The sequence below is a fragment of the Haliotis asinina genome, chromosome 8 (genome assembly GCF_037392515.1).
Source record: "Haliotis asinina isolate JCU_RB_2024 chromosome 8, JCU_Hal_asi_v2, whole genome shotgun sequence".
In the NCBI taxonomy this organism is placed as follows: Eukaryota; Metazoa; Mollusca; class Gastropoda; order Lepetellida; family Haliotidae; genus Haliotis; species Haliotis asinina.
In genome coordinates this window covers 34,053,528-34,081,519 of record NC_090287.1, presented here as the reverse complement: position 1 = coordinate 34,081,519, position 27,992 = coordinate 34,053,528, and the positions used below count along the sequence as shown (strand labels likewise).

At 41.4% G+C, this 27,992-nt stretch overlaps 1 protein-coding gene across 1 annotated transcript; it reads left to right on the top strand.

Moving 5' to 3' along the window:
* Positions 1-26,243, top strand: LOC137293854 (xanthine dehydrogenase/oxidase-like). The gene is made up of 35 exons (XM_067824627.1): positions 1-42; positions 603-660; positions 2,817-2,913; positions 3,276-3,384; positions 3,680-3,806; positions 3,983-4,044; positions 4,429-4,473; positions 5,399-5,524; positions 5,916-6,057; positions 6,432-6,599; positions 6,995-7,071; positions 7,298-7,391; positions 7,903-8,015; positions 8,125-8,309; positions 8,421-8,586; positions 9,770-9,977; positions 10,141-10,322; positions 10,866-10,985; positions 11,610-11,831; positions 12,400-12,463; positions 12,807-12,876; positions 13,201-13,288; positions 14,734-14,820; positions 15,436-15,627; positions 16,739-16,884; positions 17,125-17,212; positions 18,101-18,196; positions 18,651-18,779; positions 20,579-20,653; positions 21,500-21,552; positions 22,774-22,888; positions 23,326-23,412; positions 24,640-24,807; positions 25,382-25,549; positions 26,193-26,243. The coding sequence occupies exons 1-35, from the start codon at positions 4-6 to the stop codon at positions 26,241-26,243; spliced, it is 4,017 nt and encodes a 1,338-aa protein (XP_067680728.1). The 5' UTR covers positions 1-3.
* Positions 26,244-27,992: the final 1,749 nt, after the last annotated feature.

The following is a 27,992-nucleotide window of genomic DNA, read 5'->3' as shown; positions in this document are numbered from 1 at the left end:
ACTATGGACGGAGAGCTGGTATTCTTCGTGAATGGGAACAAGGTAAGACTTGGATCTTCAATTCTGAAGAGGCTGATTCTATGAGTTTGGACAACATATCTATACAACCAAACATATTTTCTTAGAACTGTTTTTACTGTGCATTTTGGGATACATTTTTAAAAAAGATTTACGTGCAATAAATCGAGGAGCTTGAGCTGTGTGGTAGGCAACAACCAATATCGCTTCCTCGTTGGCCCTGAGATGTAATCACATTAAGGCCATAGTGGATGTAATGGTTGTACATTATAAGCTTAATGTGAGGTTGACATTGTACGACTGAAATATGATAAGCTGGCACAGGATTTTTAGGACACTATTTGGATCTAAAGATCATTTTATTGGGTTTCTCATATTTTTCTGAAGATCTCAAGAGCGTCCGATCTGGCTTTTTTATATAAGCGACGTCTAAAATCAATGGGGATCAATTTCGGGAACTGAGCCACCTATAATTAGAAAATAAGATTGCTATTTGTAATGATTATATGGGTAATTATAGTCTGCGTCATAAAGACAGGAATATGTACATGTAACTACAAGGTCATTGATATTCACTGTACCAGGTCGTGGAGTCGAACCCGGATCCAGCAGTGACTCTACTTCGCTACCTGAGGACTAAGTGTAAGACCTTTAACTCCTAACATTTATGAGTGAGTGGATGAGTATGGTTTTACGTCGCTTTGAGCAGTATTCTGCAACACCAAGGAGGGCGGCACGGGACACAGGTCTCAACATGCAACAGCGTCACGGCGACTAAAACTGTTCAACAGTGACTTAATCAGTTCTTTGTGTCAGTTAGTTCGCTGCTAATTCGTCAGATTTGTACAAGATGTTGCATAAACTCATGGGCGATAGGAAGTGAGCACTTTTTACTTGGAATTTTTTGAAAAGTTGTTCAAGTTAGTAAAATCCATCCAACACATTGACTAATCATGCGCCCAAACGCAGCATATTGGCTATGTAGAAACTCGGAGATTTTGCAAAATGCCTGTGGAGAACTGGTATAAAAAAGCACTACCATAGGAATGAGGCAGACGAGCGCCAACAACAGCCATATTGTAAGGGCCTTGAACTGTACACGTGGCACCATCATCAGGCTGTTCCATGTTTACTGGCAGGCTGGCAGCACCCAAGACAGACCACGGTCAGGTAGAACCCGTGTGACGACCCATGAGGAAGACCGTCATCTGCGTACTCTTCATCTGCGCGACAGGGTCATCACGACAATTGAAACGGAGGTAGCGGCTCTAAGACATGTCATCAGTCGTTGTGCCGTGCGCCGACGTCTACGTGCAGCAGGTGTCAGAGCTCGACGGCCTCTGCGTTAAATGGCATTGACCTTGGAACATCGTCGTCGTAGTTTACAGTGGGACTGTACGTCGCTGTCTGATACGAAATTGGCAGTGAGTGGTCACCGTCTTCCATAATGATGGCCGGTTGCGTGTATACCTTCGTACGGGAGAAAGACTAGCGCCGAACTGCGCCCAGTTTAGAGGAGGCGTGTGACGGTGTGGGGAGGAATTTGTGGGAATCGATCTACACCACTGGTGTATCTCCACAGAGATAACGTTCTCCTACCCGTGGCAATATCACGCCAGTACGACAACGCTAACCCCCACACAGAGCGATTTGAACGCCCAGAATATCTCAGTTCTTCCATGGCCAGCACGCTTACTGGACTTAAACGCCATAGAGCACTTGTGGGATCATCTGATTGGTGAGAATGCGAACACGACCCCCAGCGAACCAACAAGAACTTGCAGACGCTCGAATGACGTCATTCGTCGGATGACGACATCGATTTGAGACGGCGAGTTTGGGCGTGGATTGCTGCTAGAGGTGGTCACACTTGTTACTAAGGATGTGTATGCGTGACCAGAGACTTGAAATGAGTGATACACTCCATGACTCACTCTTGTTGTATCTGGGAACTGTGGTATTCCTACCCATCTGTCCACAACAGTAAACGCGCCCTTCATCTCTGATGAGTTTCTCATAGACACTGTTGGTGCATTGTCCCAAATGTTGGTTTCATTTCGACAGCTTAAAACATTGTATGTTTTGCTAATATTTTATGGATCAATAACAAGGGTGTTCACATTTTTCGCCCACTAGTCTATTTCACTTTAAGTTCAAAATATTTGCACCGATTTGGGATTCTGAGAAATATACCAATCCTTGATTGCACATCGGCCGACTAAGCATTATTAAATTATAATAATGTGTGACATTGGTGGAAGTCGCATTGTTTATGCTATCAATCACTAGTTTGTCTTTCATTATATGCTACCCGTGAAAGTCTGGGTTAGAACTGGACTTCGGCAACCCTTACTGCACGTAGGAGATCGTGTCGTCAGGCTCGCTGATTGGTTGACACGTCATCGTATCACAGATGCTCATGCTGTTGATCACTGGATTGTCTGGTCCAGACTCGACTCGATTGTTTACAGACCGACGCCATATTGCTGTTATATTGTTGTGTGCAGCAACAAAAGCAAACAGTAAACCAACCATTGTATGCCGTTAGTCATATAGGTGGATATTTCTCTATCCGGGCAGCTGGGTAGCACAGTGGTTTAAGTGTTCGAGTTCGATTCCCCACATCTCCACAAAGCGTGAAGCCAATAGCCGGTGCTTCTGCCGTGAGTTTGCTGGAATATTGTTGAAAGCGGCGTAAAACGCACTAAAATATAGACTAACGATGAATGGACATTTAGTCGTTCATCACTCAAAGGAATTAGCACACATGACTGGTTGAAGAAAATTTTACATTTCAGTACGTCTGACAGGCAGCAAGCTCGGATGTGGCGAGGGCGGATGTGGGGCATGTACTGTGATGGTGTCCCGATACAACAGTCGGACTGACACTATATCGTATCCTTAATGTCCTTGGAAATTGCTTCGTCACTGTCGATTCTTGCAGACATCTACAAAAACATGAAATTACAAGACAATAATTACTGAACAATAAAGCATAGAATAATCGAAATCTCAATTTTCCGAAAAAAAACAAAAGTAACCCCTCGAAATTTCGACCAAAAATTTGAAATAACGAGAAATTAATCGATGCAATATATACTTTGAAAATTTAAAGGAGTCAGTGCTGAATATGATCCAGTTATTGTCATGGCAAATCATTGGTAACAAATTATCTAAAAGCGATAAAAGTGGCACCATGATTTGTTAGTAACTGAGAGGGTAGCATGCACGTCGATATGTTCGCTTTAACAACATGGGCACTACTCAGTAAATGCGTGCCTGGCCCCCGTGTGTTCTCTCCATGGTCTGGCTGTCACTACAGTAGAGGGTATAGGCAGCACCAAGACCAGACTACACCCAGTACAGGTATGTCTTTTCTCTCTTTGGTAAGTATGTCCAAATCGTTTGCGCGTGATATGTTCATTACAATCCGGAATCATTCAAAATTTCTTTTTTTTATATCTGTTGCTGTTTTAAGGTATTTTTTTCAAATTGTCAAGCACATCAGAATGTATGCATCCAAAACACGCACACAAAAGAAAGTTTACGTGGCTTTTTTGTTGCTTTTTTGCGTGAAAAAATCAGGTTTCTGCGTTAACGCGAACACTGATCACATATTACCAAGTTCCCTGGAAATACCAATGAGAGCTCTTGTTTCCAGGAACGCCTAGCTAAGGCTCACGGCTCTCAGTGTGGGTTCTGTACCCCAGGCATCGTCATGTCAATGTACACTCTGCTCAGAAACAACCCACAGCCCACACACCAACAGATAGAAGACAACTTCAGCGGTACGTTCTCACTGCAAATAATGTGATGGAGCTTTCGCTCGTCAAATCGAAATTATATTCTCAGTATGTGCGTACTATCTATGAAAACATTTCTGGTGTTACATCTCAATATTGTACATATGTTATTGTATAATTAATTATACGGAAAGTTGCAAGTAATCAGATTACTTTGACAGGGAACCTTTGCCGTTGTACCGGCTACAGACCCATACTTCAGGGGATGTCATCATTTGCAAAGGTAGATCTTCAGTTGTTGTTTTTTACCACCATCAGTTGTTTAGCTGATGTGAACTGTTGTTTCTCTGATATTCGGAGGCATTTAGCTGAATTTCTTTGTGGACATCTGTATTCATATTTTACACGTTCCATTTTTTCAAATATATTTCGCTCCACTTTGGCTTACGGCATGTACATAAGCAGTATGTAAAGCTACATACACATACGGCGATGAGTAATGGCACTGTATATTTTTGTGTAGAATGGTTTTATTTCTTGGGAATAATGACCAAATAGTTCATTAAATGGAAAGGTGTGGGTAGAAATGTAAAAAAGAATTTAATTTATTTTATTCATCTGTCATATAGCGGAACAATCGTGTATCGTGATGTATGTCTCTCTGCAGGGTGTTTGCAGTATGGGAGACAAGTGCTGCCGATCGGAGGCCTCGGTGAGCAGTTTCCTACTAAAAGCAAATAATAACAACAAATGCCACATGATTTACAATAATATTACATTACCTATACCGATGACATAAATATAAAATCATTTCTTTATGGGAGATATAGTGTGTATTGTGTCCGTGGGGTCGAATCAATGTTCGGTACAGATCCATAAAATAACCCAGGCTTATCGTAAGGGGCGACTAACGGAATCGAGTGGTCAGACTCGCTGACTTGGTTGACTCATGTTATCGTATCTCAGTTGCGCAGATCGATGCGCATGCTGCTGATCACTGGATTGTGTGGGCCCGTTATTTACATATCGCCTCCATATAGCTGAAATATTGCCGAGTGAAGGAAAACAAGCGAACTGTTTAATGGGCATTCTAGAGGTTGGTGGACCTTATAGATTACAACTTCCTGTTTATTACGTCAGAGCGACGTTTCGATGTGGATTCTTACATCGTTATCAAGCTGAAAGTGAATACAACCAAATAGTGAGAACCTTTATGTGCATGGTATGTAGCGACAAACAGTGGATTAACATGAACAACACCAAGTGATAGAATAAACAAATGGTACAAAAATGGAAGAAGCCAGTAGGGAACTAAAACAACAAATAGCACTAATGATGAAGCCAATAGGTAGTAACAACAGGCAGACACAATGCTTAGATAGTCTGTTCGTTGGTTAGTTCTTCATAGGCAGATGGTATGTATAGTAACCTTGGTCTCTGTTGATCAAAGGTTTTCTTCTAAAAGTTTCCCTTTGTGAAGACTTCGAATATGTCGAACTTGATTTGATGAGTGGGGAAAATGGCATGAAATATCTGTGAAGACTCATTCACTCTGGTGCTTTCTTTGTATAGCACGTTTTAGATACATGTCTAATAACAGGACATGTGATAATAAAAACTCAACAACTTTATTTCAGAATTCATCAAGTGGAACCCCCAAAGGGCAAGTCGACTGTGGTTCCTATGAAGCCTCAAACAGTGTGTCTGATCGTCCCTTGAAGTATGATCCATCCCAGGAGCCCATCTTTCCCCCGGAACTCAAGGTGAAATTAGACCAAAAACCTTCACATGATATTTACAAGCTACGCACATCCATGTAAGGCAACAACCTCCATAAAACACAAACTCTCTTGCACAAATATGCCCCCTCTCCACTTGCCGTGCTGAATCGGAGTGTATGGGTGTGTCTTATTGCCATATGGCTGTACATTCTAAAAGGTGTCTTTACACAACAACCATTTTCAAATTCATTAATCTGAATCATTCATTTGAGGGAGGGGCAGGATTTTGTTCTGAAACATCGTAGAATTAATAAAGAAGTTGTTATCCATTAAAAAAACGTATCATGCATTCGTGTTTGTCCAGCTTTGTCTAAATGACTTTCAAGAACCACATTAACCTTCTACAAAATAAATTGGTTTGTACTGATTTCAGACCAAGTTTCATTTGTACGAAACTTCACTGAAGTTTTCCTCCGAACACGTCACATGGTATCGCCCTGTCACTCTCGATGAACTATTTGACTTGAAGAAACACTTCCCCACTGCTAAGATCGTGGCCGGCAACACAGAAATTGGTAAGTAGATCTATTGTTAGATAGTTAAACAACAGCAATCTTGTAGCAGGGCCTTCTCGCCGATGCTAAAATCTTCCGTCAGTCCCTCCGTGCCGAATAGGACAAATTGTTAATGGATAACAACTTCTTTATTGCGTGATTGCGACGTTTCGATACAGATTCTTGGCATTCCAGCTTGACAACGGTACAAGAATCTGTATCAAACCGTCGCAATCACGCAATAAAGAAGGTGTTGTCCATAACAATTTGTCCTATTTGTACACCTCAACTACTAAAATGCCACTGAAACAAGCCTTCTATGTCGAGGTGAGTTGGAGGTATCGTGCTGACAGAGCACTGTCTCATTTGATTTGTTTTGTTCTTTGTGTGCATAGGAATAGAAACCAGGTTGAAAAACATGGATTACCCAATACTGATCGCTGCCACTCACATTCCAAAGCTACGTCAAGTTTGGATTTCAACCAACGGCATCACGTTTGGATCGTCGGTTTCCTTAGCAACCATGGATGAGGTGCTCAGGAAGGCCGTTACGGATATGCCAGGTAAGTGTTTGGACGGTATGTACAGTTAACATTTACTTTACAATCTCCAAATCTAATGCTGGTTTACGTCTTCTAAAATATATTTGCCTGCTACAGGATACAGGAAAAGAAGTCTCGGGGTCTTTAGAGAGATGAATTTCCAAACATACACCCAATTACGGACTGTGTCGTCTGTTGTCCGTTTTATTATACAAGACAAAAAACTTCAGAGCCTTGATAGGATTTTTTGCAAGCTCTACACATACGCCCAATAGTGGACTATGTCTTCTAAAATATTGCTGTCTGTTTAAGAAAACAAGGCAAGATGTTTCAGTTCTTTTACAGTGATGCATTTGCACGTTCCAACATACGCCCAGTGACAGACGGTCTTCTAAGAATATTGATGTCTGTTTTAGAATATAAGACAAGGAGCTTCAGAGCCTTTATAGAGATGCTGAAGTGGTTTGGTGGTCATCAGATTAGAAATGTGGCGGTGAGGACGTACTTATTTCGATTTCCCATATCTTCCGCCAAAGTGCTGCTGAAATAATGCTGTGTGTGGCGTTAAAAATTACTGCCTCGTTTCTTTGTAAATTCTCGTTTTGAAGATAATGCAATTAGTGTAAAGTTCATAAAGGTATTTGAACTAAATCAGTAACAAGTGGGAATATGACTCTCCGATGTTGAGATGTGCATATTTCGTATATGTTTATCACCAGAGCATCGGCGGAAACATCGTAACAGCCAGTCCTATATCTGACCTGAATCCCCTGCTTGTCGCAGCTAGGGCAACCGTCACTGTTGGAAGTAAAAGTAAGAGCTGTTTATTTACTGCAAGTGTTTTGTATTCTTTCGTATAGAAAAGGTATGAAGTTTATACATTTTGGAGACGTGTTTCCTGTCAATTCGCCATTTAAATCAAGAAAAATATAGAATACAATAAAACGTCTACAATTACGTCAGTGCTCATCGTTGTAATATATACCGTTTGAATTTCCGACATACCACATTAAGAATAATTTCATATATTCAGTTTATGCAAAAGAAAAATAAAAAAATAAAATAAAAAAATAAAATAAATAAAATGAATTAGTAAAACATTGATACCGAGAGGGCATATTTGAAGAGAGCCGTTTCCGAAAGTTTGAACTGTGGGTAGTACACAGACACTGATGTTCTAGGGATCAGGAATTTCTTGCCATGTACACAGCGGTGCTGACGTTTGTTATAAATAAAATATAAGACTTTATAGATTAACGAGTCCAATCTGTGTCATCTCGTTAGTTGTACGTTTACTTTGAACATTAGTGTACATGTTGTGCAGACAGCAACACACGGGAGTTCGTCATGGATGGAGACTTTTTCAAGGGCTACCGGAAGACTGCAATCCAACAGGAAGAAGTTCTGGTCTCTGTAACGATACCATTCACCCGTGAGGTAATTTAAATCGATTTTTGAGCTCTTCGGAAAATATTGTCTTAACCAATAATAGATAATGCAGTGGGATTTGATTTTTGTAATTAATAGTCAAAATGTATCTCTTCAGAACGAGTATTTCAGAGGCTTCAAGCAATCTCATCGGAAGGAGGACGATATTTCCATTGTGAACGCTGGAATGGCGGTGAGATTCCAGGAAGGCACCGACATCGTGGATGACCTTCTGTTAGTGTATGGGGGTATGGCAGCAACGACAACGTTGGCGTCCAACACCAGGGCACTACTACGACAACGGTCAGAGAACATACTACTAATCACTACATTTGCCTTTTTCTTTCGCAACAAATGATCCGAACGGAGAAATGTGCATTGTAATGTTTTAAAAGGTACATGTTTGTCCTTTAGGGAATGGAACAACCAACTGTTGGAAAGGGCTTGTGAGTTATTGGCGAGTGATCTCCCCTTGGATCCTGGGTCACCAGGTGGCATGGTAGAATACCGGCGTACACTCACGACCAGCTTCTTCTTTAAGTTCTTTGTTGATGTCAGAGAAAAGCTGCGCAGATGCAAGGTAATTGAAAAAAGAGTGGTCAATGCAAAGAAACGAAAAACAACGTTCGAATCTAGTACAGATAAAAAAGTGATTATTTGCACTGATTATTATCGGGGTCTCGTCACGTTTGTTATTATCGTAATGCGTTATGGGTAATGAAACGGCTGTCTCGTCAATCACCCATCCTTTCCAGGACTGGTCTATCTCGCAGTCACAGTCCCTTGACCACAACCTACAACCTAGCCCTCTCTGCAGTGCTAAAGTCAAACTGAAGCAGGTCTTGATTTTCCATGGGGCTCGTTTTCAATTCAAATGAGTTTATTTATTACAGTCAAAATTATACATATCCAGAGACTATAGTCTGTATGGATTCAAACGAGAACGGCAAATGATTGTATCACTTGAAAATGGGATAATGGCACAAAACACAGATACCACACGTGGTTCTGAAACAGCCGTTTCTCAACCCTCGGTGTGAAACTAGCACATTATATGATGGTTTCTTAATTAACCTTTCCCGCGATTGACCATAAACGTCAGATTTCAGATCCTGTTCGATACATAGGTTTCCGGACCACATGTCTTTTTTATTTTTTGTGTACTCATTTTGGGTTCTCATTTCCCTCTGCATAAATGACTGGTGCCGCTGAAGACACTGCCAAATTGTTCCACCCGCTTGAGCATTTTGGGGAGGCCAAACGTTCCACGCTTTGCTCTGACGTGAGGACCTATGCATCATACAGGATTACATTTGACACAACTATGTATGAGGAGTCTCCTGATAGCTGATCAACTGGTTCATCATCTGTCGAATGCTGTATCGGTTAAATTCAGCAGATATTTCATATCTTAATGCATGCTTTCCCCAGGTTCTCAGGCGAGGGTGGCCTGTCTTACCTTTGTCTTATCAAAATTAGATGCAGTTAAAAGATACTTTAAACACTGATTTATAGCTTTACACAAAACAATACAGATGAGGCAATGAACATCCATACTTGGTATTCACTGCAAAACGAGCGAGTGAATTGCTTGTTTTACGCTGGTTTTAGCAATATTCGTGCAATATCACGTCGGGGGCCACCAGCAATGGGCTTTAGATTTTGTGTCCATGTGGAGAATCGAACCCGAGTTTGTTTTCAGCATGACGAGCGAACGCCTTAGCCTCTAGACTACCCCAACCAAGAGTTAATAACTTTTCCAGGATAATGCACGGAATGGCACAGAGTTTGCCGCGAAAGATGTTACACAGGATATTACACGAGGTGTCAGTGAGGGAGTGCAGCTGTACCAAGATGTGGCAGCTGATCAGGACCCGGGTGATGCAGTTGGCAGACCACTTGTGCACACGTCCGCTCTACAGCAGACGACAGGCGAGGCCATATACGTGGACGACCTGCCAAAGGTTGAAGGTTAGAGATACTCCACGCTCCATCAATATGTATCGAAGTCCTTGGACTTCAATGCAGTTATGAGGGAATTACGATATAACTTTAACGGGAATCCAGCGTTGTGTGTCACAATGCCTCAGGTATCCAAAGGGCATACATGCTGTCGATGAATTTGATTTTACAGGAGAACTGTATGCTGCCTTGGTCTTGAGTACAAAGGCACATGCCAAAATAGTGTCTGTAGATCCTTCAGAGGCACTGCGCATGCCTGGGATCATCGACTACGTCAGCCTAAAGGATGTCCCCGGTGCTACAACGTGGGGTTTGGTCGTACCCGATGAGGAAGAAATATTTGCATCTGAAAAGGTTGGCATTGTACTGAAGGTGTACAGTTAATTATCTTTCATTCAGTGCATGACAATTCCATTCTATGAGAGAGTGAGTTCATTTTTACGCCGCACTCAGTAACATGCCAGCTATATGGCGGAGGTCTGTAAACAATCGAGTCTGGACCAGACAGGGATCAACAGAATGAGCATCGATCTGGGAAATTGGGAACCGATGTGTCAACCAAGGCAGCGAGCCTGACCACCTGATCCCGTTTGTCGCCTCTTACGACAAGTATGGGTTACTGAAGATCAATTCTAACCCGAATCTTCACGGGTGGAATCATATGAAGAATCTATTTGTCACAATAGGAAGGAAAATTAGAACATGCAGACATCAGCTGTCATCAGTTGTCTTTAGTGGCATTTTCATAATTATAATTTCCGAAAATATGTTGTCTCTTCCGCGCAACATGCATCATGCCTTTACCAGATAATCAACACTTTGACATGAACATGTTTCGTTGGTTTTGTATTGTTAATGATAATACATTGTTGATGTTTAAACCTTGTTGGATTTTAGGTGATATTTGAAGGCCAGGTGATCGCATGCGTAGTCGGAGAGTCGCAGCAGGCAGCGCGGAGAGCCGCCAAGAATGTCAAGGTCGAATACGAGGAACTTACACCAATAATTACAATCAAGGTATGGAAAAGGAAAGGAAACTGGATAAGATGCATTCTTTATAGTGAATTACTGTCAAAATACATACATGGTACAGAAGAACACATTTTACGAGGTCAGTTTATTTGAATGATCGAATTTCCAGCTTAACAAATCGTTGGTGCAGCTTATGTTGACTTGTAATATTTGTTTCTGATCGGGTGTAGTGGTGTATTCAGTTACAGATGTGAACATTATGTTAAACTGACTGTTTATTGGTTTTACATCATTACGGAATTTCATCACGGAACCCATGTAGGAATATCCCCCTTGCTATAGACGTAACGAGAGAATGTCTATGTCATTTACTACCGACCCGTGAAGATCGTGATTAGAATTGGTCTTCAGCAACCCATACATTTCGTAAGAGATTGCTGACTTGGCTGACACTTGTCATCGGTTCACAGTTGCATACATTGATGTTGATCACTGGTTTGTCTGGTCCAGAATTTATTATGCATACCTGTACTATTGCTGAGTGCGGCGTAAATCTACACAATTCAATCAATGAAGCATTTGCTGTTCTTAGACGGGATACCCTGTATTGAATCCCAGACAATAAACACGATTGCGCAAATGGTATTTAGTTAATATCTGTTCTCATAGGAAGCAACTGAAGCCAGTTCCTTCTACGGGTCTGAGGTAACCATAGCAAATGGTGACCTGGAACAAGGTTTCGGAGAATCTGACCACGTCATCGAAGGAGAGGTCCATATTGGTCCTCAGGAACATTTTTACATGGAGACTCAGGCAGTTGCAGCCAGACCGACGAATGAGGATGGTGGGATGGAGATAATGTCTAACTCGCAGTTTCCGTCAGGGGCACAGGTATGCATTACAGTCTCCGTCAGGGGCACAGGTATGCATTACAGTTTCCGTCAGGGGCACAGGTATGCATTACAGTCTCCGTCAGGGGTACAGGTATGCATTACAGTTTCCGTCAGGGGCACAGGTATGCATTACAGTCTCCGTCAGGGGCACAGGTATGCATTACAGTTTCCGTCAGGGGTACAGGTATGCATTACATTATTATAAAACGGTCATGTGATGAGGTGTTACAAATTACATATGGAACTATTCACTGCGATTATGTGTATAGTACAGTGTATGCTACACTTCATCATAAACTGGCAAATCCCTAGGTGGTCTGCATGCATGCATAGATAATTGTTATGTAATTCAGATGATTTCTATATGCATGCTTAAATTATTAACACACACACACACACACACACACACACACACACACACACACACACACACACACATATACATACATACATACATACATACATACATACATACATACATACATACATACATACATACATACATACATACATACATACATACATACGTACATTTGCTTACGTATTGTCTTCAATATTCGTCGCAGTCTCTAGTTGCAGCTGCACTGAATGTCCCAGCAAACCGAATTGTGTCCAGAGCGAAGCGAGTAGGTTCGTATACATTGTTAACATTAGCTGATCGGGAACTCAGTATTGAGCGATATATATATATATAACCTGAAACCTTTCGAAAAATGTCTCCAGAAAGACTTTTTAAGATCAAGATCATATTGTCGATGCGACAAGCGATATTGCAATTAATTCCAGATGTTATGTTATTGTGTAATAATATCAAAACCTTTCTTATTTATTTATTTATTTATTTATTTATTTATTTATTTATTTATTTATTTATTTATTTATTTATTTATTTATTTATTTATTTATTTATTTATTTATTTGATGACTTACTTACTTACTTACGATCAATCTTCTTTCCACGTACTCCATTCAGGAGGTGCATTCGGAGGCAAGGCGGTTAAGACAACTCACGTGATTCTCCCTGTAGCTGTAGCAGCAGCAAAGTAAGTCCAAGATATTTAGTAGGTCATGCCACAAATTCTATTATTGCTTATGCTGCAATATATTCTGCTAATGATTGCTGTTGTGATTCTGATATTATATTCTGTTCATCACTGCTATTAAGATCCACCATAAAAGGGACTGTAATAGTGTCTCAGGAACGATAAAAAGGAAAACAATAAGATATCGTGTGTGTTTTTTTCATAGTGTTGTGATCTCTGTGTCATCATTTGACTCCATGTGTCCAACAAGCAGGGCCAGTTTAACAAAGAGGTGTTGTAAGTGAATGTCAGTCTGAATTGGTATAGATTTGGTTTGTATTTCAGACTGAACCGGCCGGTCCGGTGCATGTTGGACCGTGATGACGACATGGTGATGACAGGGACAAGACACACCTATCTGGGCAAGTACAAGGTCAGATCATGTTGAAACTATCAGGTCAGGTACACGGTCAGGTCCTGTTGAAACTGTCAGGTCAGGTACACGGTCAGGTCAGGTCATGTTGAAACTATCAGGTCAAGTACCAGTTCAGGTCATGCTGAAACTCTCTGGCCAAGTAGAAAGTCTTGGTGATGAACCTATCTCACCAAGTACAAGGTTAGGTCATGATGAAACTATCAGGTCAAGTACATGGCCAGGTCATGTTGGGTACAAAATTAGTCAGAAGGTAATGTAGGGAATCCCTTACCCACGCTGGTCCGGGGTAGAATAGACCTTCAACAACCCATGCTTGCCATTAAAGGCGACTATGCTTGTAGTAAGAGGCGACTAACGGGATCAGGTGGTCAGGCTCGCTGATTTGGTTGACACATGTCATCGATTCCCATTTTCGCAGATCGATGCTCATTCTGTTAATCACTGGGTTGTCTGGTCCAGACGCAATTATTTAAAGACCGCCTCCAAATAGCTGGAATATTTCTGAGTGTGGCGTTAAACTAAGTCACTAATTCACTCTTTACCCACGTGTCTGTTTATAGATACCCCTATCAAAGTCAGCAGTTTGCGAGGAACTGTGTGTTGACCGAATGTCACTGTTCACCTAGTCGATCTATCTAAAATACACAATAACTGATATTTCTGGATCGGAATAAGTCCCTGAACCACATTATTTTGCCTGCTGCCAAGTCTTCTCTGCAGTACTAAAGCCTTAAACGAAGCAAGTCTAGATTTCCTCAGGTGCAATAATCTCTGGTATCCCTGGGGATCCTTTTCAATTAAAATGTTATAAAATGTTGTTATCAAAATTAATCGGAATATTTCAGCGAAGTGCACTGGAGGATACATGTGTCTAGCTTACGTGTTGTGTTGGGTCATTGGACAAATTGGGATGACTTTGTGTTACTGATTTATATTCTATTTTTTCTGTGTATGTGCTGTCTTCCCACAGTGGTTACTTGTCATATCTTCCCACGTAACCCCTGTTCTAATACGACCCTTCCATGGTGCGAGTGTTCAAGACTCGTGATTGGAGGCAATCAGATTTAGTAGTGCAATCAGTGACCTTGTTTCAAAATTGATCATTAGAAAGATCTCGGTAATTTCTGGATGTATCATGAAAACTAGAACCTCTTCCCGAACGCGATACTCAAATATTTCTTCTAGACAGAACTCAGTTATGTCATATTTGTTTCTCTACATTGCTTCCATTTGCCAAGTTGAATCGAGGTTGATGTAACACGTGTTCTGATTGGACAGAAAAAAAGGTAGATAAATCTGCTGCCATTTTTTGCCGAGTTTATGAGAACCGCGAAATATGGCCGTATTGGAACAGAGGTTTCTTAGGAAGATATGACAAGTAACCTCTGTGGGAAGAGAATGGTGTATGTGTAGCTTTGATCGCATTTGTGTGCCCTCTATAGGTTGGATTCACGAAGACTGGACTCATCAAGGCTCTCGAGGTCAATCTCTTCTCAAATGCTGGATGCACTCTTGAGAATTCATATTCTGTAAGTTATGAAGTGTTAATTGAGGATGACTTCAAAATAATATTGTATCTGATCATTGATCTGTGAACATTGTCATTTACTTATAGGTATTGTATCGTGTGTGCCGTGTTGTAATCGATGCATGAAAATGTCTTGACTGGAAGAAAATATGGAAGTCCCAAGCCATGGATTTTTTCCCGAGACATATGGTTCTTTCCTACTTTTGTCATGCGTTGTTTTCGTTACGACGGAAACAAAATAACCAAAAATAGTAATCAAATTCCTTCAAGAAAATCATGACAAATGATAATATCAAACTGAAAAGACTTCGTGCTGAAATGCCAACTTCAAAATTATATTTTCAATCAGAAATATGGAATCAACTTCCTTAATTAAAGTATCAGTGTGGAAAATCGTAATATAATAAAGTGGAAGTAGTTTGAAACATAATTGAATAGTGAAGCAGGGTTTAAGTCTAATTTAAATATTTGTCCGCCTGTGTTCTGGAGCGTCAGCAAAGTGACGCAGGTGATGATGAACGGGAAAACAACGCCATTGCTTATCTAGTATCTGTGTTCTAGTCAAAATGAGAGATAATGACAAAATTCTTGAATAGTTGACACTGTCGGTTACTAGGTAATGGCCCGTTCCCTCCGCTCCATCGACAACGCTTACAACATCCCCAACATCAAGGTGACGGGATATATGTGTAAAACTAACACTGCCTCGGCAACAGCATTCCGGGGTTTTGGTTCTCCCCAGGCGATGTTCGTGACGGAGACGTGGATGGATACGGTAGCTGATGTCGTTGGAAGATCACCTGTTGAGGTGCGATGATACTTATCTTTTTAACGTATTACTCGTACTTTAATTTTAAGAAAGAAAACCGAATTATTACACACGTGCTCTGACTAACTTTGGTTTTGTCTAACGAGTGTTGTGTAACCAAACTAGGTTATTCAACGTCAGTGATGTGATTCTTCAAAGGCATTTAGAAGTTAGCATAGTAAAACTGTATAACGTCAGTGATGTTACATAATGCCGCACTTTTGTCATTATTGACCAACTGGTGTTATTCTGAAACAAACCTTCGATCAGGAAAGGGGCGAGTAGCGACGAAGGGACTTGCCACCTCAATATTTTGAGTTAAATTGTAACTCCATTCAAGCATCTTTGACCAAAAATGTGAAATAAACAAAGCATTGGGTTTGTGAATAATTCACAAACGGTGTCCTGGGACTAGAACTTTTGTCAACTGATTATTTTTGATTGTTAGTTTCATGTGTAAAGTCGTCTCCCTTTCCTTGATTTGGCATCATGGATCATGTATTTAATAATAAGACAGAACTCGTGGAAAGCTCTCTCAACTCAGTATTTTCATATATCATGTTTAAAATGTTTAATACATTATTAAGTTTCATACCTTTTCGCAAACACCTGGCATCGTGACTTTTTATTAGTGATTAACAAACAAACGCAGTTTGTAGCGAATATGCTTATAACGAATTAACGAACTGTTTATTTGAATCCCGGGCACTTGCTTTATATTTTGTTGGACACGCGAACGAACTACGGATATCTTGAACTAGTGATGCCTTTGAGTTTACTTTACTCCAGGCTGTCGACTCTGCTGTAGGAGATATTTTCTATGGAAATGGAATGGGTTTTGTCGTTTTATTAAAATGTGCCATGTAGATCACCAACCGATATCAGTATCATATGAGGGTCGGTGGGGTAACCAAGTGGTTAAAGCGTTCACTCATTACGCCGCAAACACGGGTTCGATTCCCTACCTACATTTCTGGTGCACCCCGCCGTGATATTGCTGTGATAGTGCTAAGCATGGCGTAAAACTAAACTCACACATGATCATACTTTGTCAGTCTTCATGCTTTCACGCAAAGTCGTTTACTTCAAATATATTCTTTGTGTTACCAAGGTGCGCGAACTGAATCTGAACAGGGAAGGTCAGTTGACCTTCTATGGAATGGAGGTCAAGAACGCCAATGTCCGGCGCGTGTGGGAGCAATGTCTTCGTCAGTCAGAATACTTCACTAGACGACAGAACGTGGACGATTTTAACAAGTGTGTTGAATACAGGAGATAATCATTATCTAAATTTACAATGATTGTTACTTCTAATCGGAAAATTCAGTATTTCATTTTGCCTTAAATGTAACAAATTTTGTAAAAATTTAGAATATTCATGATGGTCTGCAGTGAGTATTCCGGGTTTACGTGCAGTTAACGTACATAAATGATGTCAATTTGTATTGTATTTTGTATATTTGATTAAATTTGACTGACACGTTTAATGAATGCAAGCAAACATCGTTGGAAGAAGAGAGGGCTGTCACTCATTCCGACCAAGTATGGAATTTCGTTTGGGGCTGCCGAGGACTTTCTGATGCAGGTATGGAAGAACAGCGTATGCGGGCCAGTGAATGGTGAGCGAGCGAGGATTTATCGCTACTGATATCTCCAAAGACATTGCCTGGTCTGGTTCCCTGGGTACGCTGCGCTTGTGCCTCACTGACCCAAGCCAGCACTGCACAATGGCGGTCCCAACTACATCGTTAAAATTATTACATTCAAACTCGGCAATTAGCATTACTGAATTTATACACTACTGCGGTATCTGTTTGTATATCATCTGTTTTCTTTCAAGACCAGACTGACTTGTGAACATCCGGGTTAGAAATGGTGTTCAGCAACCAGTGCTTGTCGTAAAAGGCGACAAATGGGATCGGGTGGCCAGGCTTGCTGATTTGGTTGCCACATGTCATCGTATCCTAGATCGATGCTCATGATGTTGATCACTGGATTGTCTGTCTAGACACGATTATGTTAAGACCATCATCATGTTGCTGAAATATATTGATGCATGCGCCGTTCAACAACAAACAAAACTAACCATAACCAAAATATCAAACATGAGTGAAAATTTGTGATTACACCTTTTCTATTGGATCTAAATGTCTTCATGAATTATTCAGTTGCTGGTACTTGTGGATCCAATGAATTTGTAATTGTTGTTTTATCAACTGTAACTTGTTTTAGAAAAAGATATTCATAAATATTCATAATTATACCAGTCACATCAATATTGAAGGGGTGGCCTAGTGTTTAAAACGTTCGTTCGTCGCACCGAAGACGCTGGTTCGATTCCCCTCACGGATACAATGTGTGTAGCCCATTGTTGGTGTCTCCTGCCCTGATTTTGCTGGAATACTGCTAAAACGGTGTAAAACTACGCTCACTCGTTCACTTACTCAATATTTTAAACATCTGTGCGTTTCAGGCATGTGCGCTTGTGACGGTCTACATGGATGGTTCGGTGATGCTCGCTCACTGTGGAGTTGAGGTGGGGCAAGGGCTGCACACAAAGATGAAACAGGTAATAGCTACTATGTGCTTGTGACAGTGACGGGGTGTGCTTGTGACAGTGACGGGGTGTGCTTGTGACAGTGGCGGGGTGTGCTTGTGACAGTGATGGGGTGTGCATGTTTTGCTCACCCGGACTGCGACAGTTACGTGGGGAAAGAAGCGGGCGATGCCAATTCCAGGCACGGCCTTCGCCAGTACCTAAACACAGTCTATGTGAAATCCATATGGGTGGCGAGAACTGACAATTAAGAGTTAGTGAGTGAGCGTGTATAGTTTTACGTCACCTTTTGCAATATTCGAGCAATATCACTGCGGTTGACATAAGAAAAGTTCTTGACACATTGTACTCATATGGGAATCGAACCCGGAACCCGACAAGACAAGCGAACGCTTTAACCACTAGACTACCACACTACTCAGTAATTTGGAAGGCAACCACAAAGTTTCCATCTACCTTATTGCAGGTGGCCAGTCGTGCCCTTGGTGTCCCTGTGCAGGACATTTACACACAGGACGTGTGTTCTGATAAAATTCACTTCACAAGTTCCACCGCCGCCAGCACTGGGTCTGATCTCAATGGGGGCGCTGTTCAGGTATACATGCGACATGATATTTATTTTGCATGAAATATGTTACAATTATTATTGTATATGTGACAGTGTTATTCATTGTGTAGCGGTTTTAAGTGCACCGTATTGAGTCTGTGAAGATACAGCAGAGGACAATGTTTATTACAGTGGTCACGTCGCATATCAATTTCTATCACACACTGCATCATACGTCGCATCTCACGTCCCATCTCACGTCATGCCAATCTCACGTGCGATCTCAGGTCCTATCTCACGCCACATCTCCAGTACCACGTCACGTCCCATCTCACGTCACATCTTAAGCTCCATCTCACGTCCCATCTTAAGCTCCATCTCACGTCCCATCTTAAGCTCCATCTCACGTCCCATCTCACGTTGCATCTCACGCCACATCTACAGTCCCATGTCACGTCCCATCTCACGTCCCAATCTTAAGCTCCATCTCACATCCCATCTGTCTTCACATCTCCGGTCCCATGTCACGTCCCATCTCACGTTGCATCTCACGTCCCATCTGTCTTCACATCTCACGTCCCATCTCCCATCACATCTTTAGCTCCATCTCACGTCCCATCTCACGTTGCATCTCACGTCACATCTTAAGCTCCATCTCACGTCACATCTCAGGTCCCGTCTCACGTGACATGTCACGTCCCATATCACGTCACATCGTAAGCTCAATCTCACATCACATCTTTAGCTCCATCTGACGCCACATCTCACGTTGCATCTCACGTCACATCTTAAGCTCCATCTCACGTCACATCTCAGGTCCCGTCTCACGTGACATGTCACGTCCCATATCACGTCACATCGTAAGCTCAATCTCACATCACATCTTTAGCTCCATCTGACGCCACATCTCACGTTGCATCTCACGTCACATCTTAAGCTCAATCTCACGTCACATCTCACGTCACACCCTAAGCTCAATCTCCCGTCGCATCTCACGTCACATCTTAAGCACCATCTCACGTCCCATCTCACATTACATCTTAAGCGCCATCTCACGTTGCATCTCACATCACATCTTTAGCTCCATCTCACGTCACATCTCACGTTGCATCTCACATCTCCAGTCCCATGTCACGTCCCATCTCACGTCACATCTTTAGCTCCATCTCACGTCACATCTCACGTGATATCTTAAGCTCCATCTCACGCCCCATCTCACGTCACATCCTAAGCTCAATCTCACGTCCAGCCTCACGTCCCATCTCACGTCCCATCTCACATCACATCTTTAGCTCCATCTCACGTCACATCTCACGTTGCATCTCACATCTCCAGTCCCATGTCACGTCCCATCCCACGTCACATCTTTAGCTCCATCTCACGTCACATCTCACGTGATATCTTAAGCTCCATCTCACGCCCCATCTCACGTCACATCTTAAGCTCAATCTCACGTCCAGCCTCACGTCCCATGTCAGGTGACACCGTACGCTTCATCTCGGGCCACATCTTACATTGCATCTAACGTTAAAAGACTACCAACAATTTCACTCTTTTCAGTGAGTGAGTGAGTGTAGATGTACGCCGCTTTTAGCAATATTCCATCAATATCACGGCAGGGGATGCAAGAAATGGGCTTCACACATTGAAATGTGGGGAATTGAACCCAGATCTTTGGCGTAACGAGCGAACGCTTTAACCTTCAGACTACCCCGCTTGGGAATCATCTAGCAACACACATTGTCAGACCTATGTTTGACCGTCGTATTCCAGGTTCCTGAAGATTTTACTTACCTATAGTCCCCACGTGTGACATCTCGCTATATAACTATTTTCTCTATTATAAGAACGCCTGTGAGATCCTAGCTGATAGACTACAGCCATACAAGGAATCCAACCCGAAAGGAACCTTCAAGGACTGGGTGAGCGTAAACTCCGACGATGCATGGTCATCGTAGAATCTGTGGTAGAAAAATGTCCCCGAGAATCACTGCCAGTATAACTCCGGGCTTCTCCCCCTCTCTCACTGTCTGAGACTGGCTCCCATGGTATGCTACGCTGTCGTTTCACTGACTGGCTCCCATGGTAAGCTACGCTGGCGCGTCACTGACCTTGGCCGGTACAACACAATGGCGGCCCTTGGTGATATGCCACATATCTTTACTATAAAAACATTAGAGAACGGAGGAAATATTTGAAGGGCATAAAAAAATGGAATGCATAAGAAAGCCTGATTTCCGAAACTCCGAAACTCCATGTTATTCACTGTGAAGAAGTGACATCCATCAATCTTGATTTTCTTGTGAATGGGTGTTTAAAATTTTCTCATCGATATCATCATATGTAGACTTATGACATTCGTTATTTTTTGAGGCGGAAAACGTTATTTAAGCAGTTTTGAGACACGCAAGTTACATGGCCAAATGTATACAATGACTCACGCACGCAAAAATACCTCCCCAGCATGACATGTGCGTTCATATTTCATGTCAGCTCGCTGTTGTCACGAAATTGTGCACGCATTACATGGAACGTAAAAATACCGTCATTTTTGTGAGTCCTTAGAGACCACTGACAATATGAAATAGAACAATGTTTGTGACCACATTTTGTTTACAATATTTCATTCATAGTCATTGTTTATGAGTATGTTCTCCAAAGACGATGAACTCAAAGATAGCAATGGGTATTTTGTAAGAATTTAATATTTAATAAATTCATCAAATTAATTTTTAATTTAATCTAAATATCTTTCTGGAATATTGCAGGTGACAGCCGCCTACTTCGACCGGATACATTTATCTGCAGCGGGATTTTACAGGTGCTTCAAGACATCTCTGTTTAAATATTTACGAGTGAACTTTTCAACTACCTGTGTTCCCATTATCGTTTTGGTTTAAGGGTTATGTCTTGGAGCAAAAGTCGTTGCGTACGAATGAACATATACTAATTTTGTCGGTAGGTGGACATACAAAGGATATGTTTGTGGTTGGTTCAGGTCCAATGACTCTCTTTCCGTCATTAGTTTATTAAAGAATTCATGTGCTGTCATGAGGATATTTATGAATTATATCTGACAGTGATGATACCAAATGTGTTTGCGGAAAGGTATATATGTCCTGCCCCGTGGATAAACCCAAGACCAGGTCATGAAAACCAGAGAATAGTTGCAACTACTATTTTGGTGAAACGTCATTATATATATAATAATATATTATGGGTTTATTGTACCCTTTAATTTATTCGATAACCAGTAGAACTGTTGAGCAAGAACTGTTGTATGAGGTTCTTAAAAACATGTGGAAAGAGCATGCGATACTGTACCTAAGCTTGTAAAATCCTGACATCATTGTCCGTAAAGGTCCATTGACTACGGACTGTTGAAGTCATATCATATATTCTTAATCGTTTTATAGAATCTGATCTACCCGTGAAGGTCCGGATGAGAATACTGGCTTTGACATGTGTTAACCAAGTCAGCGAGCCTGACCACCCGATTAGTCGGCTCTTACGAGAAGCAAGGGTTACTGAAGATCAATTTTAGCACGAACCTTCGACGTTTTCTTTCAAATGAAGTCGTGATTCAGAAAACATATATGAAATAGAAATGATTGTTGTTTCTGAATCATTTAGAATTAAGAATGCCGACCTGATTTTATCAAGCATGTGTATAGCTTCAGTTGCAGATTTATTCTCATGTTTACACATACCATAGCATAAAGTAGGTCAAGGATATGCATGTTACCTGTAAGTAATCGTAATAATTACAATCCCGAGTCTTAGCCTATTTTTCAATTACATAGTTATGATTCAAGGACAGTTGGCTAAACAACAGCACCGTGTTCGTGAATACCCCAATACATAAGCCGTAACTGGCCGCAATATTCCTTGTAGCTGTAATTGAGGAGATTCGGATCGACATGAAGTGGTAAGGGTACCACTCACGCAAACATTCGGGTTCATATCTATTTTGAGAAACAGCTCCATCTCATTGAATGTATTTTTGTTCTTCTCATGTGTAATAACAAAGTTGCAAATTCAGAACTGATAGGGCGGAATTCGACCCCACAACAGGGAGGGGTAGTTACTACAATTACTTCACAACTGGAGTGGCGTGTTCTGAAGTGGAGATCGACTGTCTCACCGGCGACCATCAGGTTAAGATACGAACAGTTACTATCACAGATACAAATATTGCCTGTAATGCAGAACCATTGAAGTAAGAAGTTGATGTTCAGAAATCCTAGGGAGGGAGGTAATCTGGGCAATAATATCACAAACATATAACATGGCAGCCTGTCCCAAGGTGGTTGATAGTGGGGTCGGTTTATGAACTTATTGATCCTTCCATGAGGCAACAATAATGGTTGGGAGTTTCAGACACCAACATCACTCTGCGGAACATTGGCTGGGTGTTTTAGGTACCTTACAATATTCTGCGGATCATTTTTGGGTTTTCATATGCTAATCATTCACTTAGTGGACCATTGATTGGATTTTCGGAAGGATTTACAACTTTACTAAAGACTAATGGAACGCCTCTTAAGAAGAACGAAAGAAATCGTTATACTTTAATACAATGTCCGTATTTCAGGTATTACAGACTGACATTGTGATGGATGTTGGCAAGAGTCTCAATCCTGCAATTGATATTGGTCAAATAGAAGGGGGATTTATGCAGGTTCGTTGTCTGTCATACAGACCCTGAAGCAAATATATCCAAGAAAGCCCACACAAGTCTGGAAAATGTGGCACGTTTAGATTTCCTTAGCTGAAAATGAAGAAATTCACAGGGCTTCTTTTCATTATGGTATTTACTTTTACTATGAACTTTGTGTCAGTAAAATATGTTCATTTCAGAGACTAGTTGTTAGTCTAGCAGGTTCGTATCTAAGCCGTATGTAATGTGCACTTCATAGATACAGCTACACCACTCTTGTTTTGTAAAAACAATACGGACACTCCGGAATAACGGTTCTGAATATTACATGGTAAAGGATAAATGCACATAAACTGACAAGCAAAACAAAGTACGCAGGTGTAATTGTTCCTGCAATCCCACATTTCCTTTCTGACAAGTAACAATATTGAAGAACACCGATTGCATAGAACTCACCTATCATGTTTCCTTTGCCAAAATGCAAACAAAACATATGTACGTGTTTTGCACGCAATTTTGCAAAAATGTGATTGTAGTCCTATGCATGAGCAATTTTCATACAGAGTGTATCAAACTTGCTTGTCGTGAAGACAATCACTTGACAAAAATCTCAAGAAACTGCCACAATTGACGTCGGCGCAACAAGAACGGGCCACAGGGATGTCACAAATAGGTGCTTCCAACAATCATATTGAAAGGACATTGGGTTACACAAGATAAACCATAATTCGGCTGTTTAATCATTTCAATATGGCAGGCCATACATGTGTTCAACCCAGAATTGGACGTCCCAGAAACACAACATCCCAAGAGGAACGCTGTCTGCGGGTTAGGCACCTACGCAGCCGGCAAAACGACTTCTTGCTGCTGGCATATGAGCCCAAAGCCGCTCTGTTGAGTGGCCTTGACCTTCCAGCACAGGAGGGACCGTCTGCAGTGGTCATAACTATATCGCTGTTTAATGTTACAATGTCATTTTGCTGATAAAACACGTGTATTGCAGTGTGCTTCAATATACATTTTCCATTTCATCAAAAGGTTGTGTTAATATTATCTCACTGGAAGAAACACAGCCTGTATACTTTCTTTTGCTCATCAGTTTATATACGAGGTGTTTAAGGTCAAGTAAGCCGAATGTATCTTACATTACTTGTTCCTGTTATATGCCTTGAACAACCATGACACGCTGAACTCCTCTTACGCTAAAGAGAATATGTGTATGAGTATATGAAACTGTTTGTTGTTTAGGGATACGGGCTGTTCTGTTTAGAACAGCACAAGACAACGCCCTCTGGAAGTATCCTGACACGGGGACCGGGGACCTACAAAATCCCCAGTTTCAGGAACATTCCGATAAAATTCAATGTCAGTCTGCTCAAGGACAGCTGCAACTCTAAGGCCGTCTACTCGTCAAAGGTTGGTGTTTACAGCTCTATTTCATAATCTGGAGTTAAGCAACGGATGACACTATGCAAAAACCAATAGTGTCTAGTTTGCACTGTTTGTTACTTTTGTAAGTCCTTACGCAGCACTATAAGATGGCGGTCTGTAAGTAACTGAGTCCGAATCGGACAGCCCAGTGATTGACACCATGAGCATCATACTACACATCGGGATACAATGACATACATGAACCAAATCGGTAGGTTTGAACGCCGATCTAATTAGTGGCATTCTGAAGCGCGCGTATGTTGCTGGAGACCAATTCTACTTTTGGGGCAAGTTTACTCATGTCTTTTTATGTATACTGACCGGCTGGGGTCTACATTTAACAATAGTGACTGAGTGAGTGAGCATGGTTTACGCTGTATCCACATACACATGTATGGCCGTTGTGACGTCACATTTTGTATGCTTATTGTCTCTGTCTGCACTCACCAGCTATATGATGGCAGTTTGTAAATAATGGAAACAGGACCAGATCATCCAGTGACCAAGAACAACATGAATTGTGACAAACAATGACTCATCTCTATATCCTTGTTATTAGGGTATCGGCGAGCCTGCTCTGTTCCTGGCGTCGTCGGTGTTTTTTGCCCTTAAGGACGCCATCAAGTCGGCGCGAGAGGACGCCGGGGAGAGCCGTGAGTTCCGTCTGGACAGTCCAGCCACGCCGGAGAGGATCCGGTTGGCGTGCCAGGATCGCTTTACCAGACAGGTAAAACAGAATATTACAGCTCCAAAACTTACTGTCAACACCAACACCTATCAGAACAGTACTGCTCCTTTGAGCTATGTTTGTTTTCATATTCTGGCTACACTCAGCATTATTCAAACTATATGACGACTGTCTGTAAACAATCGACTCTTGGTCAGTCATTCCAGGCACTGTTATTGTGGGAATAAACCAACGTCGTCAAGATACAATGTTGTTTTGTTGTTTTACGCCGCACGCAGCAATATCCCAACTGTATGATGGCGGCATGTACATAGTCGAGCTAAGGCAGCACAATTGAGTGATTATTATCATGAGCATCAGTCTTCTCAATTTGGACAAGAAGGCGTGGTTTAACGAAGCCAGCAAGCCTGACCACCTGATCCCGTTAATGCTTGAGCTGCGATGACCAATGTTTACCATATCTGTGTCTTACCACAAGCAACATTTGTTATAGGGAACCAGATTAAACCAGTTTAATCCCATGGGATTCAGGGGGTCTAAGGATCCTGCTAAGATGCTCTAGTTATTTATCCCTTGTGTGTTACTATTACTGGGCTACACGTGTTCCAACATTGTGAAGCCCGTAACACATCTGTTAACCCCTGAGATACCTAAAAGTCTTAAACACTCTCTGTCTTTCCAGTTTCCTTCTGCGGAGGAGGGTACGTTCACACCGTGGTATGTGGAGTTGTGAGGAGCCAGGAACACCTGACTTCCGGCAAGAATTATGATGAATTCTAACTGAAGATTGGCCATACGCATTCCCAACAAAAGCGTCCAATAACACGAAAACTAAACAGAAGCTGCCCAACAGTACTGAACGAAGTTCACCCTCCAATAGTTTTGAATAAGACTTACTTTTCAGATATCTTGAAACAAATAGCCATGTTTATTTCCTAACTGGTTATAATCCCGAGTTGTCGTTGCGAGAGAGGCAACTTTTCAGATCAACAATACCTTCGTGGTGTTATTTACCGCACGGAACAGACGCTGTGATTTCTTTTGACTGCTAAAACGACCCTCCAATATCTATGCATATCGGGTGGCTATTAGTGTACCGAGTATTTCAAAAGGGACTTTGTGTTAAACTGGGTATGGTCATCAAAGCCAAGGGTATGTTCGTTCGCGGCCTAAAGGCATCAAACCAGCCCAAGGAAAGGTTATCTCGACATTTAGGGTCATTCCATAAACTTTTATCTATATGACCTGTATCGGTGCGGTATGGTAATTCTTGACTTATACATAGACACGTAGATGAACCTGATTTTGTATATAAAAGGTCATAATAGGAACCTACCTGAAAGATTCTGGCTTGGATATTGCTTGTACATTATTCACGTATGAATTATTCAGACAAGCACAAACACAGGTGACTTGTAGAGGTTTCGATGTCACAAAAGAAATATTTATGTTAATTATGCACGACGATAACACGCTATCATGCAGTTTATGTTCAACACGTAATACTCGATTTACGACATGTATTCAAACACCTCATAACCTGGGGCCCGAACCTGAAAACATTCGTAGCCCTACGACATTCGCAAGCTTACGATAAACTGTAGAGTTACGACAGGTCGTAACGTTACGAACACTTTGTGGATCTGTACCCTGGGTCCTGATCAACAAGACGTTCGTATCGTAACGACCTGTCGTAACTCTGTAGTTAAACCTACGATAAACTGTAGATTTACGACAGGTCGTAACGTTCCGAACATTTTGTGGATCTGTACCCTTGGTCCCGATCCACAAAGCGTTCGTATCGTAACGACCTGTCGTAACTCTATAGTTTATCTTAGGTGTACGAATGTCGTAGCATTACGAACGTTTTGTGGACCGGGACTAGCGACTCTGGATACTAACATAAAGATGGTGATGTCATGGAAATAAACTTTTCCTAAATTTCCTCGATATTGTTAAATGTATTTCTTGAACATACTTGTGAATGTGGACTAAACTGAATTCCGCAATAGTCTGGATGCAGCATGCAAAGGAAAACACTACTCTGCCATTTGAGCGCAAAGCAATCCTCCCAAAACTTAGACATCCATATCTTAGACAGCTTAAGACGTTATGTTCATTCCGTATTTATTACAAGTTCAACAAAGATAAATAATACGTGATTATAAATAATACATATTGTACTATGTTCATCATATCATGTATTTTAAGCTCTGCGTTGCCACAAAATTTCCATAAACTGTTTGTATCTTGACATCAGCATTTATCAAGGACATAACATGTAATGTTTGATGGTCGTTATCATTATCGCTGACCATTTACATTCTTGCCACATTAACCACTGCATTTATCTGTAAGATTGATATAAGAATTGGCCCCTTATCTTGTGATGAGAATTTCAAATGAAAACCTACCGTGCATCTTTTAACGTAACGTTTAACTGTTCATACCACTTGTTTATCAATAGAAGAAATATGTGTGA